The following is a 15,991-nucleotide window of genomic DNA, read 5'->3' as shown; positions in this document are numbered from 1 at the left end:
TCTCTCTCTCTCTCTCTCTCTCTCTCTCTCTCTCTCTCTCTCTCTCTCTCTCTCTCTCTCTCTCTCTCTCCACACACACACAAAAATACGTACAGGGTCTGAAGTGCAGGAAACGGGGTGAGGGCGCGAGGGAGAAGCTCCGTCAGGTTGTTGAAGCTCAAGTCTCTGCAACAAAGGAGAGGAAGCTCATTAGAATACAACGCCACTTGGTCTTTACATTTCCCTAACATACATAAATACCAAAGAACTAATAAGGAGCTACGCAGACACCAACCCAAAAAACGAAAGAAAAAAAAATTATGATGCAAAATGAAGATAAAAACGTTACCCTTAGATATATAAATAAATGAATACCAAAGAATTAACAGAGTCACGATTACATTAACTTAAAAAAGAATTACTGATACGAAAAAAAGATAAGACGCTACCCTTAAATGAATATAAAGTAAATATCAGAAAAAAAACTTATAAAGGGTTACGATTACAACTCTTCAAGCATTAATGATACACAAGAAAGAGAAAACAAACAAACAAACAAGTGTACAAAAGAATAACAATAAAATGAAAAGAATATAGACAAAAAAATATTCATATCCTCTTAAAAAAAAACATCTTAAACAAAAAAATCAAAATATGTCAGAAGAAAGACAGGTTATGCATAAATTCATAAACACGGTTACTACAATTTCCCTACGTAAGGAAAGGCTGGAGGAGAGAAGGAAGGGGGGGGGGGGGAGGGGGGCTGAGAGGGAGCCAGATAAAAAAGGACTGATGCTTTTCCCCAAAATATAAATGCCGCGGGAAAATCTGAATTCGTGTCCTAAAGTTTGTTCGCTCCGTTGGAAAGAGTTAAAAGTCGTGGAGGGAAGGAGAAGAAAAAAAAGAAAATGTTCGATATATTATGTAGGAAACTATGAAAAAATATATGACTTCTGCGCTACTACTATTACTACTACTACTACTACTACTACTACTACTACAATCGCTACTGCTACTGTTCTACTATCATTACTACTAACACCACTGCTACTACTATTGCTACTACAAATATTACTACAAAAACCACCTCTACTAATACTACTACTATTACTACAACCACCGCTACTACTACTACTACTACTACTACTACTACTGTAACCAAAATTCGTCCATTCAGTAAGTCAGCCTTTTCCCCTCACAAATAAAATCCCCAACAGCCAACTCTTTTCGAATCACGCCGTCAGATGGAGAGGGGAAGTGATAAACGCCACGCCTCCCCTCTTTGTCCTGACGTTAGAATTCTCCTCGCGTCCCCTCGCTCATCCTCCCTTCCCCCTCCTTGGGCCCGAAGCCTTAGACAGAGCAATTGAGCGGCAGCATCTCGCCGTCTGTTGAAGTAGCCTTGTGGAGTTTTTGTTTTCTGTTTTATTTGGGGGACTTTCTGTCTTTCTTTCTCGTAGTTATTTTCCTTTTTCGTATTCTAGTTTTGTTGCTTTCTCTCTTTCACTTCCTTACGTTCTTTTTTTCTTATTTTGTTAATGTGCCTTTCTATCTTTCGCTTTCATCCTTATTTTTTTCTATGCAACGTAGTTCTTTTCTTCTTCCTCTTCTACATCCTCCCAATCTTGCAGTTTTCATCTTCTCTTTGTGTGTTTTTTTCTTATTTTCTTATGCTTTCTACGTAGTTCTCTTCCTACCTCTCAATCTTCCACCTTCTCCCACTCTTGTGTTTTCATATTGCTTCGTTTTTTTCTCTTCCATTCTTTTCCTAATTTTCTTGTCCCTCCTGATTTTCTTCCTTCTGCTCCGTTTTCTCCTCCTCCTCCTTCCTTCCAACCCTTTTCTCTCTTTTTCTTTCTCATCCTTCTATTCATCCTAGTTCTCCTCCTCATCCTTCATCGTCTCCTCCTCCACATCCTCCTAATCTTGTTTTCATATTCTGTTTCTGTGATTTTCTTTCTTTCTCTTTATTATACACCAATGCATTGTAGTTCTTTCGTCTCCGTCTTCCACTTCCTCCTCCACATCCTCCCGATCATTTTGCATTTTTCATATTTTGTTGCTTTTTCTGTCTTTCTCTTTCGTATCTTTTTGTGCCTCGTATTTCTCTTCCTCCTCCCTCTTCTCCTCCATTACATCCTCCAAGTCTTGTGTTTTCATATTTTGTAGTTTTTGCCTCTTTCTCTCTCTCATCTTCCTATGTATTGTAGTTTTCTTTTTCCTTTTCCATCTTTTCCTCCTCCTCTACATAATTCAGATCTTGTGCTTCCATATTCTCTCTCTCTCTCTCTCTCTCTCTCTCTCTCTCTCTCTCTCTCTCTCTCTCTCTCTCTCTCTCTCTCTCTCTCTCTCTCTCTCTCTCTCTCTCTCTCTCTCTCTCTCTCTCTCTCTCTCTCTCTCTCTCTCTCTCTCTCTCTCTCTCTCTCTTATCTTCCTATGCATTCTAGTTTTCTTCCTCCATCTTCACTTGTTTTCATATTTGTGTTTTTCTCTCTCTTTCTTATCTTCCTATGCATCCCAGTTCTCTTCTTCCTTCTCCGTCTCCTCCTCCTCCTCTACATCCTTCACCTCCTTCTCCTCCTCCTTTTCTACTAATCTACTTTGTTCAGCTTCCTTCTTATCTCCCTCCACCGGCGCTTTCCTCCCTATTTACGGGTCGCTTCGTCTCCATTACGTCGTCTTCGCTGCCTCCTTACCAAAGATTTCCATACTATAATTTTCCTCATTAGATATACGGTGTTTTGGCTCCGTTCCCGCTAGCCATTCTGTCCTTACGTGCCCTTATAGCTCCCCCCCCACCCTCCAAAGTCCCTCCGTCGATACTTTACTTCGTTTGTTCGTAAGAGAAGCGAGTAAGAGAAGCAAAGAGGACAAAGGGGTTTCAGGAGGTGAGTGGTGAAGCATGTTTCCTCTATACGAGTGATGATACACATACATGGTTCTACTTTTTTGTGTTTGTAAGAAAAGCAAATAAGGAGAGTCTAAAAAGTATTGTGATCAGAGATATTTTTTTTCACTCGAACGAATATTTTGTTTCCCATCACATTTTTGTCTTGTCATTTCAGTTATAAAGTGAATAAGAAGTATAAATAACATTGGGATAAGGCATATATATTTTGCTCAAACGAATATTTACCTTCCTCTCATATTTTTGTCTTGTCATCCGAGTTGTAAAATAAATATAATCTTCTTACTTTATTCCCTCCGGCGCCGCGTCCGTTTAGTCCGATACCTTTCCAATATTTGCAAACGGTTTTATTTATCTTTAATATTGAAGTCCGCCCGTGATTTAAAGGCTCCTGCGCTTGATTTAAAAACATTCTTCCAGGCCGGGTTTGCATTTTCCTTCTTTCTTATTATTTCTCTTACACTCACGTTCTTTGTGTGTGTGTGTGTGTGTGTGTGTGTGTGTGTGTGTGTGTGTGTGTGTGTGTGTGTGTGTGTGTGTGTGTGTGTGTGTGTGTGTGTGTGTTTTTCTCTCGCTCAGAATATGAAAATACATCTTCCATTTTATCTAACGCATCAAATCACCTTATTCTCTCCTCTCCTCTTTCCCTTCCCTTCTCTTCTTCTTCCTCTTCTCTTCCCCTTTCCCCCTCTTTCTCTTCCTCTTTCCTCCTCCCCGACACACCCTTTCAGTTTTCCTCCAGTATTCTGACAAGGAAAAAAAAAAAAAGAAGAAAAAAAAATCCACAGCCCGTGTAGAGCGTCGACACAAACCCTGAATCTCACGCCAACAAGAAAAGAAAAAAGGCATAAAAACAAGAAAGAAAAATATCATTCGTAGGGAAGTTTATCGGTAAAGGAAAAGATGCTGATGTTATTTGTTTTTATCTACGACGTTTTTCTTTGCAACGTTTCCTGTGCCGAAAGAAAAAAAATATCATGGACTTTTTTTTCGATGTTTCTCACTCAAAAACATCCTCCACGTCAAACTTCGAGACAGATATGTGAAGTTGTTTTTAATGGTCACTTGAGATATCTTAAAAAAAAAAGAGCGAAGATACTTTTCCTATTTTTGTTTCCCTGGTAAGAAATAATGTTTCTGTGAGAAGTCTGGAAAAAAGGAACAAAGATATTTTTTCTATTTTTGTTTCCTCGGTGAAGATTCATGTTGGATAATTGTAAGTTTCTGAAAAAAAACCCCCATCTTAAACTAAAACGGAGGCAATTGCTATAGCATTTCTTTTCTAATTATTTCCCTTGATAGTATGTTCCAGCACCCCCGGCAGCGCTACCAAAGACTCGTCGTGGCAAGACTAGCAACCAACGGCCCATTTTTCTCATTTTCCCGTCTGGTGATGCTGAAACCCACCGGATGAGTGATGGCGAGGCGCCGTTGCTGCCACATATCGAAAACCGCCTCACTCACCACTTCTGCGACTCCCCTACTCCTTACTCCTCCTCCTCCTCCTCCTCCTCCTTCTACTACTACTACTACCATTACTACTACGACTACTATAACAACTGCTTCTGCTGCTAATATTTCTAACCCTTTTCTTTCTCTTCGTGTCCATAAATTGTTCTAACCATTACGTCCTTCTGTTATTAATATCCACACACTCGCCGCCTCTTTCCTCCACCAGTCCTCTTTCTCTTAGCCATTACGCTTCTCCTTTTACTGCTACTGCACATTCTTTTCCTCCTTCCTGCTCCTATTTATCACTCCTTCCCTCTTGTTATTACTTCTTTCCCGTACTACGCCCTCTCCTCTCCACCTCCTGTCGGCTCCTATTAATCACACTTTCTTCCCTCAACGATCAAGTCTCTCTTTTGTTCTTTCTTCACGTTAGTTTCATCGGTTTTACCTCAACAGCCGTTCTCTTTACTCGTTCTTCTTTTCCACCACTCCTGTTTATTCTACTCTGAACTGCAATCTACCTAATCTGAACTTCCCTTCTTCTATATTCCTAAACTCCCTCACTGTTCTCTTTCCTTTCCTTTCCATCTATTGCTCCACCTCTATTTCTTTCTATATTTACTGTACTTGTCCTACTTCAACCCCCTTTTATTCCTATGTTCTCACGATTTCCTCTTTTTCGCTTTATTTCGTGCTTCTAAAATCTTTCCTTCCACCCTTTTATTGTCTTTTCACTGTGAGCACTTTTTCCATTTATGCTTTCTTCTTTTTCCTTTTACGACTCGTCCTTTATAACGTATTTCTTGCTTCTCATCACTCAAACGTATTTTTCTTACTCTTTTCTGGCTTATTTTTATTGCCTGTGCCTCATCCACACTTTACTACAGCTTTTTCTCCTCCTTTTCCTCCCCTTTTGAGCTGTATCATAGCTCTAATCATACAAGTCATTAATTTAGCCCTCTCATAAACCACTATTGTCTGTCCTAACCTCATCTTTAGTTGTTTCATATGCTACAATTTATCCTCTTCATGGCAAGCTCTCTTTTTAACTTTGTTTTTCTGCCTTCACCTCCTCCTTAGCTGTTTCATATACTACCATTTCTCCTCATCGTAAGCTCTTTCGTTAACTTTATTTTTCTGCCTTTACGTCATCCTTAGCTGTTTCATATACTACCATTTCTCCTCTTCATCGCAAGCTCTCTCATTTAACCTTATTTTTCTGCCTTCACCTCATTCTTAACTATTCCATATACTACAGTTCCTCCTCTTCATCTTACGAATCTCCCCTCTTCTCCCCATTCCGTGCTTACCACTCACACAAATCTTCTTTATATCTATGGCTCAGACAAGTTCCTATCGCAATCCTCCTCTCCTTTCTTCTTGTTATGCGTCGATCCTTTCCCCGTAGACTTTTCTCCCCAACACCATTTCCCACACACATTTCCAGGAGAGAAGTATCGTTGCCATGCCCAGAACGATTATCCACGTAGCCTCTCCATGTATCACCATTACCCTGGGATTGCAAAGGGATGGAAGGGCAGCGAGGAAGGAGCCTGGAGATGAGGACTTGATAGCTACTCCTCCCCCATCTCTCTCTCTCTCTCTCTCTCTCTCTCTCTCTCTCTCTCTCTCTCTCTCTCTCTCTCTCTCTCTCTCGTCTAGGGTGATGGGAAACTGTTAAGGCGTAAGGAAAAGCGTATGTGATGAGAATATTGGTTTTCCTACTTCCTTCTCTTCCTTTTTTTTCTTTACATGTGTTGCTGTCTCTCTCCTACTCCCTCTTCCTCTCTCTGCCTCTGCTTATGTCTCTGTCTGTCTCTCTCTTTCTATTTATCTATCTCTCTAGTATGATCCCCGTTTACTAAGTCTTCAAATCAACTTCGGGAGACGGGAGTAAAAGTCATAGAACTTCTAACTTCTTTCTGCGTAGTCGCTTAAGCTTCCGTATATCATGTCTCGTTCATATCCAGCCTCTGAAGCACCAGTACGTGACCTCGGCAGCACCTCATATCTCAGAATGATCTATAACTTGAACATAATTCCCTCCTCCTCCTTTTCCTCCTATTTTTATTACTTTTCCCCATTGTCTCATTCCTTTATATCTCTATAGCTATGAACGTAACCAGGTCTGCAAAAGTCTACGGTGTCGTCAAGCCACATTTACTTACTCGGTAACTGACACTACTTTATTTTTTCACCTTTTTTCCTGTGTATTCTTCCCTCTTAAGCCCTTCCATTGCTGATCTACTTTGCCTGATTGTCCCGCCTTAGTGCTTGACCAACAATCTTAATCTTGAACTTCTTTCCTAAATTAGCCATCTTGCTCTTCTCATGCCTCATTCCTTCTCTTCCTCTGTTTTCTCTTCTTTTCCACCACTCCTGTTCATCCCGCATCCTATCGTGAATACCAATCTCCGTAATCTAAAATTCCCTTCTTCTGTCTTCCTACACTCTCTCACTGTCGTCTTTCCTTTCCTGCCTAATTCTTTCTTCACTTGTTTACTTGCTCTGCTGCGACCCCTTTTACTTATCTAATGAGACATTCTTTTTCTATTATATATTATTTCCTCACTTCCTGTTCTGTAATTATTCTATTCCCCCTACAGTACTTTATTTCATCCCTTGTCTGTCGTGCACGTTCGCCCTTTTTTACTTCTCTCCTTCCGTTTCTCCGCTACGAAGCAACTTAGTGGCAGCTAACAACGAGGGGTATTAAGACCACCCCAGTGGCCACCGCGGTCACCACCCTCGCTCCGTGGCCCACGTTTTTGTGCCAAGTAATCTCACCCGCCAACACGATTTATGGACACTATATATAAGAAGCAAGAGAAGGAAATATATAACGTGGACACTGGCTGGCGGCATCTGGTGGACATCTTTAGCCGGAATTACGGAGAGAAGTTATTGGAAAGATGTTATAGAAAAAGAAAACTAAAGTAAATCTATTTCCTTTCATCTTTCATAATAAAATAAAATATATGACTGAGTTAAAAGGCGAGTAACAGATAACGTAATTAGGATGTTGGAAGTGGATACAGTTAAGGCAATTTAGCTTTATTAATAACACGGCAATCCCATCGTTGACAAAATTAATGGGCAGAGGCGAGTATTTCATTACCTTTACCAGCGGCGCCCTTCTTCCCCGGTGCCGCTGAATGAATCTTCGGGTTATTTATTAATACTGACTCACCATCGGCCTGACGGGAAGGTAGAACGCAGCATATTGAAGAGATATAGCGTCTCTCTCTCTCTCTCTCTCTCTCTCTCTCTCTCTCTCTCTCTCTCTCTCTCTCTCTCTCTCTCTCTCTCTCTCTCTCTCTCTCTCTCTCTCTCTCTCTCTCTCTCTTTCCACTTACACATACGTCCAAAAACTCTCCTGCCTGGTGTTAATTATGGCACCACCACATCACCACCCCATAAAAAAAATGTAAAGGGTGGAGGGGTAGGAGGTGGAGGAAGAGGAAGAGGAAGGGAAGAGGAGGAGGAGGAGGCCCTGACGGTGACCACCAAGCAAAGCACTGGAACCCTCGCCTTTTTAATGAACGTGAAGGAAGCAAACAAGTCTATCCCTAACCGAGTCCCTCTTCCCCTCTCTTTACTTCACCCGAACACACCACGGCCAGGGGAGGCATCAAGGGTTCTCTTCTCATGCATACAAACCATTACCAACGCAAAGGAAGGCGAAAAACATTACACAGACCAGTGGTTCATAGGTCGGTATTCCCAGACGCCTCCGCCTCGCACACCGAATATTTCAAAAGGCCGAAAAGGAAGACTAGTCGGATTATAGTGATTTTTTCTTTAGGCTCATGGTAAAGAAGGTGTATGCATGCGTGCGTGCGTGTGTGCGTGCGTTCGTGCCTGCGACAGCCGTCCAGATGTAGACTCCCTCTTCTTCCGTCCTAATTCCAAGCTAAACCGAACTGAACAAAACTAACCGTCGAAAACCGAGGTCTGGCCCTAAATCGCCACACACTGTTCTGTTCTGTTCTGTTGATGTTCGGGGGTTAGCCTTTGCAACGGCCCCCCCTGATTTTCTTTACTTCGTGCCTTTCTTTTCTTGTCTTCTTTTCTATTCTTGATGCTTGGTCCTTTTTTTCCAAAGTTCACTCAGAGCTTTTTTCAATAAATTTTTATCAATGGTGTCACTGAAGAGGAGTTCTCCCAGCCAATTTTCTTTATAAGGCTGATCAAATATCTTATATTTCTGTCTTATTTCTTTCAGGTTTTCACAATACAATAAAAAGTGATCAAGATTTTCCTTCTCAGCACCACAGCCATCACACCTTACTGTTTCTCCTATAAATCTTCTTCTATCATTTAAATTTAAAGTGTTTGTTCTGCATTTAAAAAGTATTATGGAGGCATATGTGTTATCATAGAAATCTTCTTGCTTTATGTCTGTTTTGAACTCTTTGTATAGACTCAGGCTGCTCTTTTGGTTAATTTCCTCTTTCCATTTAGTGGTGTCAAGTTCTCTTAATGTATTTTTTATGAAATCCTTCTTAACAGTTCTTAGGTCGACCTGACCTAGGCCTGTCTCTTGTGTGATGTTGTATATGTTCTTCACCCAGTACTCCTTCTTGTGCTCCTCTCTTAGTCTGGTAAATATCCCTCCCACAAGTGTGTCGTCTTTGTGTAATAAATATTTAATTGAGCTTATTTGTGTTCAGCCTGGTCTCTATGCTAGATGCTCCTATTTCACCTCTTAAAGTACTTGAAGGAGTGCCTTTTGTTCCCCCCAGAATAGTTCGCCAGACTTTATTTTCAATGGTTTGGAGTTTTTGAATCTCATTTTTTGAAAAAGTTACTAAGTCGGTACCATACGGGACAGCTGGGATTGCCACATTTTTCCAAAAGGTTTTCCCAATGATCAATTTGTTGCTGCTTCTTGCAATCACGGATGCTGTTTGATTACTTAGGCGCTGTGCTTTTTGTATTAAAGCTTTTTTGTAGGTTTTAAAGCAGTTCCTTTTATTATCTATAGTAACTCCTAAGTATTTTATCTTATTTACTACATTTATCCCTCCTATTTCCTCTGGTTCGTCTTACATGTTAAATATCATTATGTTACTCTTCTCTATATTTACTTCTCAGCCAGTGTTTGCCACAATTGTTTTTAGTCTGTTAATGTTCTCCCTTGTTTTCTGTGTTCCATACTACATTTATATTATTTGGGTGTTTATTGTATATATTTGGCCAGTAGTTTAATAGTCCTCTTTTTATCTCACATTTATCTAGTTTTGTGTTATGTTCATTGTACAAACTTGTGTTTTTTGTCATTTCCTCCTTTCCCTTCAGCTTGTTAATTTTGTGCTACAATTTCTTATTACTTCTGTCATTTTTTATTTCATTAGTTTCTTTTATTTCGTTTTCTTGTTTGGCTTCACTTACCTATATTTGAACTATTGTTCTTTGTTCATCATACTTTTTCTCTAGTTCAGCTTTTTTCGTTGGGTCATTCCTTCTGTCTGTATTTATTTGTTTTCCTTTCTTTATCTCCTGTCTGATGTTTTCATTCATCCATCCATACTGGTTCTATTATTTTCACACTGTTATCCCTTGTCAATTTAAGTGTTCTTTTCATTGTTGTATCTGAGGTTACTTTTATTTTCTTATCAAAGTCTGTTACGTTTTTCAACTCTTGTATAAAGTTTTTTGTAGTTTCCTCATTAATTTTTAAATAAGTTGTTATATTCCAAAACCCTTTATTATGGTTTATGTTGGTATTTCTTTTAAAGTTAAAAAAGTTTTTAGTAGGTTGTGATCAGAAAGGTCGAATTCTTCTCTGTTTTCATCAATTTCCATGCCTACATAATGCTGTGTCATTGTTTGGTTTACCATTGGAAAATCTATCACATTTCTTTGGTTTCTACTCTGCCATGTGTACAGTCCTTTACACTTTGGTGTGCCATTTAATAGTGTTCCATTCAGTAAGTCAAGAGCTTGTAATATCTTTTCTCCATTCCAGTCAATCTTCTGTTCCCCCAGAAAACCAACGTGTCCATTCCAGTCCCCTAAAATTATTATGCCCTCTTCCCTGTGTTTGTTTACTAAATTTTCCACTTCAGTTAGGATGTCAATATTTCTTGGTTTGTCATTTACTGATAAATACAATAATGTTATGTAAAAATGTGTACTATATTTCTTGAGATTGATGCAGAGTAAATCTGTGTTTAGAGGCTATGACCTCAATATGTTGTTTATTTTCCTCCCTGCTTAGTATCATTAATCCTCCCTCCTTTCTTTCCTCCAAGTTTCTAAATTTTTCAACTTTAAAAAGTTCCTTTGTAATATCAAACCTATTGAATTTGCACTGTGTTTCGGTAATACATATAAAATCTTCTGCGCTATCCACAATTTCTCTATTTCTACCAGTTTACTCGTAGTTAGTCCTTGAGTGTTAATTAGTTTTGTATTTAGATTTATATCTAGTTTATCCTTATCCTATTCCCTATTTCTGGTGTCGATGAATCTCAATAGTTTGCCATCTCTTACATACCATCCTTGTTCTCCATTACTTCTTTTAACTTTAAGTTGTTCTACTGCTTTTACTGTGTAAGACAGAGACATGTCTCCCCCACACACCACCCCCCTCCTCGTGCTGACGAGGGAACGCATCAACACGCTGGTGGCCGAGCACAAGCAGGTGCTGGGGCGCGGCGCCTCGTGCACGGTGTACCTGGTGGAGGTCGGCGGCGCCCTGTGCTGCCTCAAGGTGGCAAGGGAGCAGCGCCTCGCTGCCATGTTCCGCAGGGAATTTGACATCCTGCTGGACTTGGACGGTGCGGCGGGCGCCCCCAAGGCATTGGGCACCAGCTTTGGATTTCCCGCCATGCTCACCACCTTCCGCGGCCAGAACACCTTCTGCGACCTGCACAACCTTGTTCCCCGCGACACTGACAAACTGGCGGCCTTCGTGGCGCTGGCCCGGGACGTGCGGCAGCTCCACGCCCGCGGCTACGCCCACAACGACATCAAGCCCGACAACGTGGTGGTGCGCCAAGGCGCCGACGGCCGCCTGCAGGTGTCCCTCATTGACTACGGCTTGGCCAAGACATTCGGCACAGGACTCCGCATCGCGCGCACGCACACGCACCGCACGCCCTGGATGGCCCCGGAGCTGCGGCGTGGCGCGCCCTGCTCGCCCCCCGTGGACGTGTTCTCCCTCGGCTACGTCCTGAGGCGCATCCTGGCCACGTGCCACACGCGCTACCCCGGCCTGGAGGTGCTGGCCGACAGCGCCATGGCAGCAGACCCTGCACAGCGGCCCTCGGTGGCCCAGATCATCAAGACAGTCAGGATGTACGCGGGCGAGACATCCAGGAAGGCGGCCTTTGTCCGGCGTGTTCGCAAGGCCTTTTCCTGCCTCTTCCCGCGCCGCCGCCATTACTAAGGAGGAAGGCACGTCAGGGTTTCTTTTCCTAACGGATGAAGAGTTTTACCAGTTCAGTTCTTTCCTTTGGAGCCAGTTACTCTACACCCACTAAGGGTTGAGGAAGACACTCCCCTAAGTTATAATAAGGAGGAAGACAAGTCAGGATTTCTTTTCCTAACGGATGAATGGATTTACCAGTCCAGCTCTTCCCTTTGGAGCCAGTTACTCTACACCCACCAAGGAACACACTCCTTAGTGGATTTAACTTTCTATTTTCTCATCTACTTAACCATCTATCTATATATTTATATTTGTACCCACTTATCAACTTGGCTATCCTCTCTCTCTCTCTCTCTCTCTCTCTCTCTCTCTCTCTCTCATTGCTGGTCAAGCTACATGTAGCTACATATTTTCACCGCCTCAATCACCTACAGTTGTAATATTGCCTAACTTAAGAAGGCCGTCACCTCGCCTCAAACAAAAAAAGAGCTTACGGATTATGAGATAAAACGAGGATGGATGGAATGCAACCATCAAGAGGAGGAGAATGAGGAATGTCAGAGAGAAATATATGGAGAAGGGGATGAAGGAGATGGGGAAGTGGTGGACTGGTGGAAGAAGGGGAAGAAGGAAGAGACGCAGTGGACGACAGGAACAGGAAGAGGGAAGGAAGGAAGGATGGAAGCCTGAAAGGAGAGGAACGAGTGAATGGAGAGAAAGAAGGAAGATGGTAACTGAGAATATAATAGAATGAGGGAGAGGAAGAATGGAGAATGGAGGAAGAGAGGAACATGAGAAAGGAGAGAGGAGAGAGAGTATGGAAAGAGGAACAGGAGGGAAAGAAGACTGGAAGAATCAAAAGAAAACAAAACAAGGGAGAAAGCGAGGAAAGGGAAAGAAAGACAAACAGAAAAAGAGAAAATAAAAGAAAGCATCATTAAAACACAACAAAAGTATACTCTCTCTCTCTCTCTCTCTCTCTCTCTCTCTCTCTCTCTCTCTCTCTCTCTCTCTCTCTCTCTCTCTCTCTCTCTCTCTCTCTCTCTCCACTTACACATATGTCCAAAAACTCTCCTGTCTGGTGTTAATTATGGCACCAGCACATCACTACCCCATAAAAAATGTAAAGGGTGGAGGGGTAGGAGGTGGAAGAAAAGGAAGAGGAACGGAAGAGGAGGAGGAGGAGGCCCTGACGGTGACCACCAAGGAAAGCACTGGAACCCTCGCCTTTTTAATGAACGTGAGGGAAGCAAACAAGTCTATCCCTAACCGAGTCCCTCTTCCCCTCTCTTTACTTCCCCCGAACACACCACGGCCAGGGGAGGCATCAAGGGGTCTCTTCTCATGCATACAAACCATTACCAACGCAAAGAAAGAAAGGCGAAAAACATTACACAGACCAGTGGTTCATAGGTCGGTATTCCCAGACGCCTCCGCCTCGCACACCGACTATTTCATAAGGCCGAAAAGGAAGACTAGTCGGATTATAGTGAGTTTTTCTTAGGCTCATGGTAAAGAAGGTGAATGCATGCGTGCGTGCGGTCGTGCCTGCGACAGCCGTCCAGATGTAGACTCCCTCTTCTTCCTCCTAATTCCAAGCTAAACCGAACTGAACAAAACTAACCGTCGAAAACCGAGGTCTGGCCCTAAATCGCCACATACTGTTCTGTTCTGTTCTGTTGATGTTCGGGGGTTAGCCTTTGCAACGGCCCCCCCTGATTTTCTTTACTTCGTGCCTTTCTTTTCTTGTCTTCTTTTCTATTCTTGATGCTTGGTCCTTTTTTTCCAAAGTTCACTCAGAGCTTTTTTCAATAAATTTTTATCAATGGTGTCACTGAAGAGGAGTTCTCCCAGCCAATTTTCTTTATAAGGCTGATCAAATATCTTATATTTCTGTCTTATTTCTTTCAGGTTTTCACAATACAATAAAAAGTGATCAAGATTTTCCTTCTCAGCACCACAGCCATCACACCTTACTGTTTCTCCTATAAATCTTCTTCTATCATTTAAATTTAAAGTGTTTGTTCTGCATTTAAAAAGTATTATGGAGGCATATGTGTTATCATAGAAATCTTCTTGCTTTATGTCTGTTTTGAACTCTTTGTATAGACTCAGGCTGCTCTTTTGGTTAATTTCCTCTTTCCATTTAGTGGTGTCAAGTTCTCTTAATGTATTTTTTATGAAATCCTTCTTAACAGTTCTTAGGTTGACCTGACCTAGGCCTGTCTCTTGTGTGATGTTGTATATGTTCATCACCCAGTACTCCTTCTTGTGCTCCTCTCTTAGTCTGGTAAATACCTCTCCCACAAGTGTGTCGTCTTTGTGTAATAAATATTTAATATAATTGAGCTTATTTGTGTTCAGCCTGGTCTCCATGCTAGATGCTCCTATTTCACCTCTTAAAGTACTTGAAGGAGTGCCTTTTGTTCCCCCCAGAATAGTTCGCCAGACTTTATTTTCAATGGTTTGGAGTTTTTGAATCTCATTTTTTGAAAAAGTTACTAAGTCGGTACCATACGGGACAGCTGGGATTGCCACATTTTTCCAAAAGGTTTTCCCAATGATCAATTTGTTGCTGCTTCTTGCAATCACGGATGCTGTTTGATTACTTAGGCGCTGTGCTTTTTGTATTATATCTTTTTTGTAGGTTTTAAAGCAGTTCCTTTTATTATCTATAGTAACTCCTAAGTATTTTATCTTATTTGCTACATTTATCCCTCCTATTTCCTCTGGTTCGTCTTTCATGTTAAATATCATTATGTTACTCTTCTCTATATTTACTTCTAAGCCAGTGTCTGCCACAATTGTTATTAGTCTGTTAATGTTCTCCCATGCATCTGCTAATGACTGTGCCTGACTAAGACCGCCATCAGCATAGAAGAGTGTGCTTCCTGTATTCTATATTCCATATCCAAATGTTCTCTCAAAACTCCGTGTGTTGTGTATGTGTGTGTATCCGTACTAATATTTAGTTCAGGAGTGAGTGTATTAAACTGATCTTCATATATTTGTGAGTTTTCTGTGTTCCATACTACATTTATATTATTTCCAGTGTCGATGAATCTCAATAGTTTGCCATCTCTTACATACCATCCTTGTTCTCCATTACTTCTTTTAACTTTAAGTTGTTCTACTGCTTTTTCTGTGTAAGACAGAGACATGTCTCCCCCACACACCAACCCCCTCCTCGTGCTGACGAGGGAACGCATCAACACGCTGGTGGCCGAGCACAAGCAGGTGCTGGGGCGCGGCGCCTCGTGCACGGTGTACCTGGTGGAGGTCGGCGGCGCCCTGTGCTGCCTCAAGGTGGCAAGGGAGCAGCGCCTCGCCGCCATGTTCCGCAGGGAATTTGACATCCTGCTGGACTTGGACGGTGCGGCGGGCGCCCCCAAGGCCTTGGGCACCAGCTTTGGGTTCCCCGCCATGCTCACCACCTTCCGCGGCCAGAACACCTTCTGCGACCTGCACAACATTGCTCCCCGCGACACTGACAAACTGGCGGCCTTCGTGGCGCTGGCCCGGGACGTGCGGCAGCTCCACGCCCGCGGCTACGCCCACAACGACATCAAGTGCGACAACGTGGCGGTGCGCCAAGGCGCCGACGGCCGCCTGCAGGTGTCCCTCATTGACTACGGCTTGGCCAAGACATTCGGCACAGGACTCCGCATCGCGCGCACCCACACGCACCGCATGCCCTGGATGGCCCCGGAGCTGCGGCGCGGCGCGCCCTGCTCGCCTCCCGTGGATGTGTTCTCCCTTGGCTACGTCCTGAGGCGCATCCTGGCCACGTGCCACACGCGCTACCCCGGCCTGGAGGTGCTGGCCGACAGCGCCATGGCAGCAGACCCTGCACAGCGGCCCTCGGTGGCCCAGATCATCAAGACAGTCAGGATGTACGCGGGCGAGACATCCAGGAAGGCGGCCTTTGTCCGGCGTGTTCGCAAGGCCTTTTCCTGCCTCTTCCCGCGCCGCCGCCATTACTAAGGAGGAAGGCACGTCAGGGTTTCTTTTCCTAACGGATGAAGAGTTTTACCAGTTCAGTTCTTTCCTTTGGAGCCAGTTACTCTACGCCCACCAGGGGTTGAGGAATGCACTCCCCTAAGTTATGTTATGGAGGAAGACAAGTCAGGGTTTCTTTTCCTAACGGATGACGGATGAAGAGTTTTACCAGTCTAGTTCTTTCCTTTGGAGCCAGTTACTCTACAGTCTACACCCATTAAGGAATACACTCCATAGAGGATTTATCATTTTTATTTAATCATCAACTTACACAT

General features: G+C 42.8%; 2 protein-coding genes across 11 annotated transcripts in view; one reads left to right on the top strand and one right to left on the bottom strand.

Moving 5' to 3' along the window:
- LOC127000362 (leucine-rich repeat-containing G-protein coupled receptor 5-like) overlaps positions 1-15,991 on the bottom strand; it is a 176,376-nt gene that overhangs the window by 32,598 nt on the left and 127,787 nt on the right. For all 4 annotated transcript variants that reach the window (XM_050863996.1, XM_050863994.1, XM_050863997.1 and 1 more), the window contains one exon: positions 94-165. In XM_050863996.1, the coding sequence (XP_050719953.1) occupies positions 94-165 (72 nt within the window). The remainder of the gene's footprint in view (positions 1-93; positions 166-15,991) is intronic.
- LOC127000363 (serine/threonine-protein kinase PkaB-like) overlaps positions 10,656-15,991 on the top strand; it is a 46,360-nt gene continuing 41,024 nt past the window's right edge. Inside the window, exons 1-2 of one of the 7 annotated variants that reach the window (XM_050864011.1) lie at positions 10,661-11,366; positions 15,333-15,980. In XM_050864011.1, the coding sequence (XP_050719968.1) occupies positions 10,911-11,366; positions 15,333-15,701 (825 nt within the window). In that variant the 5' untranslated portion in view covers positions 10,661-10,910 and the 3' untranslated portion in view covers positions 15,702-15,980. Of the gene's footprint in view, positions 11,367-14,684; positions 15,024-15,332; positions 15,981-15,991 lie in introns of those variants that run through there. The other 6 variants (XM_050864008.1, XM_050864000.1, XM_050864007.1 and 3 more) reach the window with 6 other exon arrangements.

This window comes from Eriocheir sinensis, chromosome 18 (genome assembly GCF_024679095.1).
Source record: "Eriocheir sinensis breed Jianghai 21 chromosome 18, ASM2467909v1, whole genome shotgun sequence".
Classification (NCBI taxonomy): Eukaryota; Metazoa; Arthropoda; class Malacostraca; order Decapoda; family Varunidae; genus Eriocheir; species Eriocheir sinensis.
This window is presented reverse-complemented; position numbering and strand designations above follow the sequence as displayed.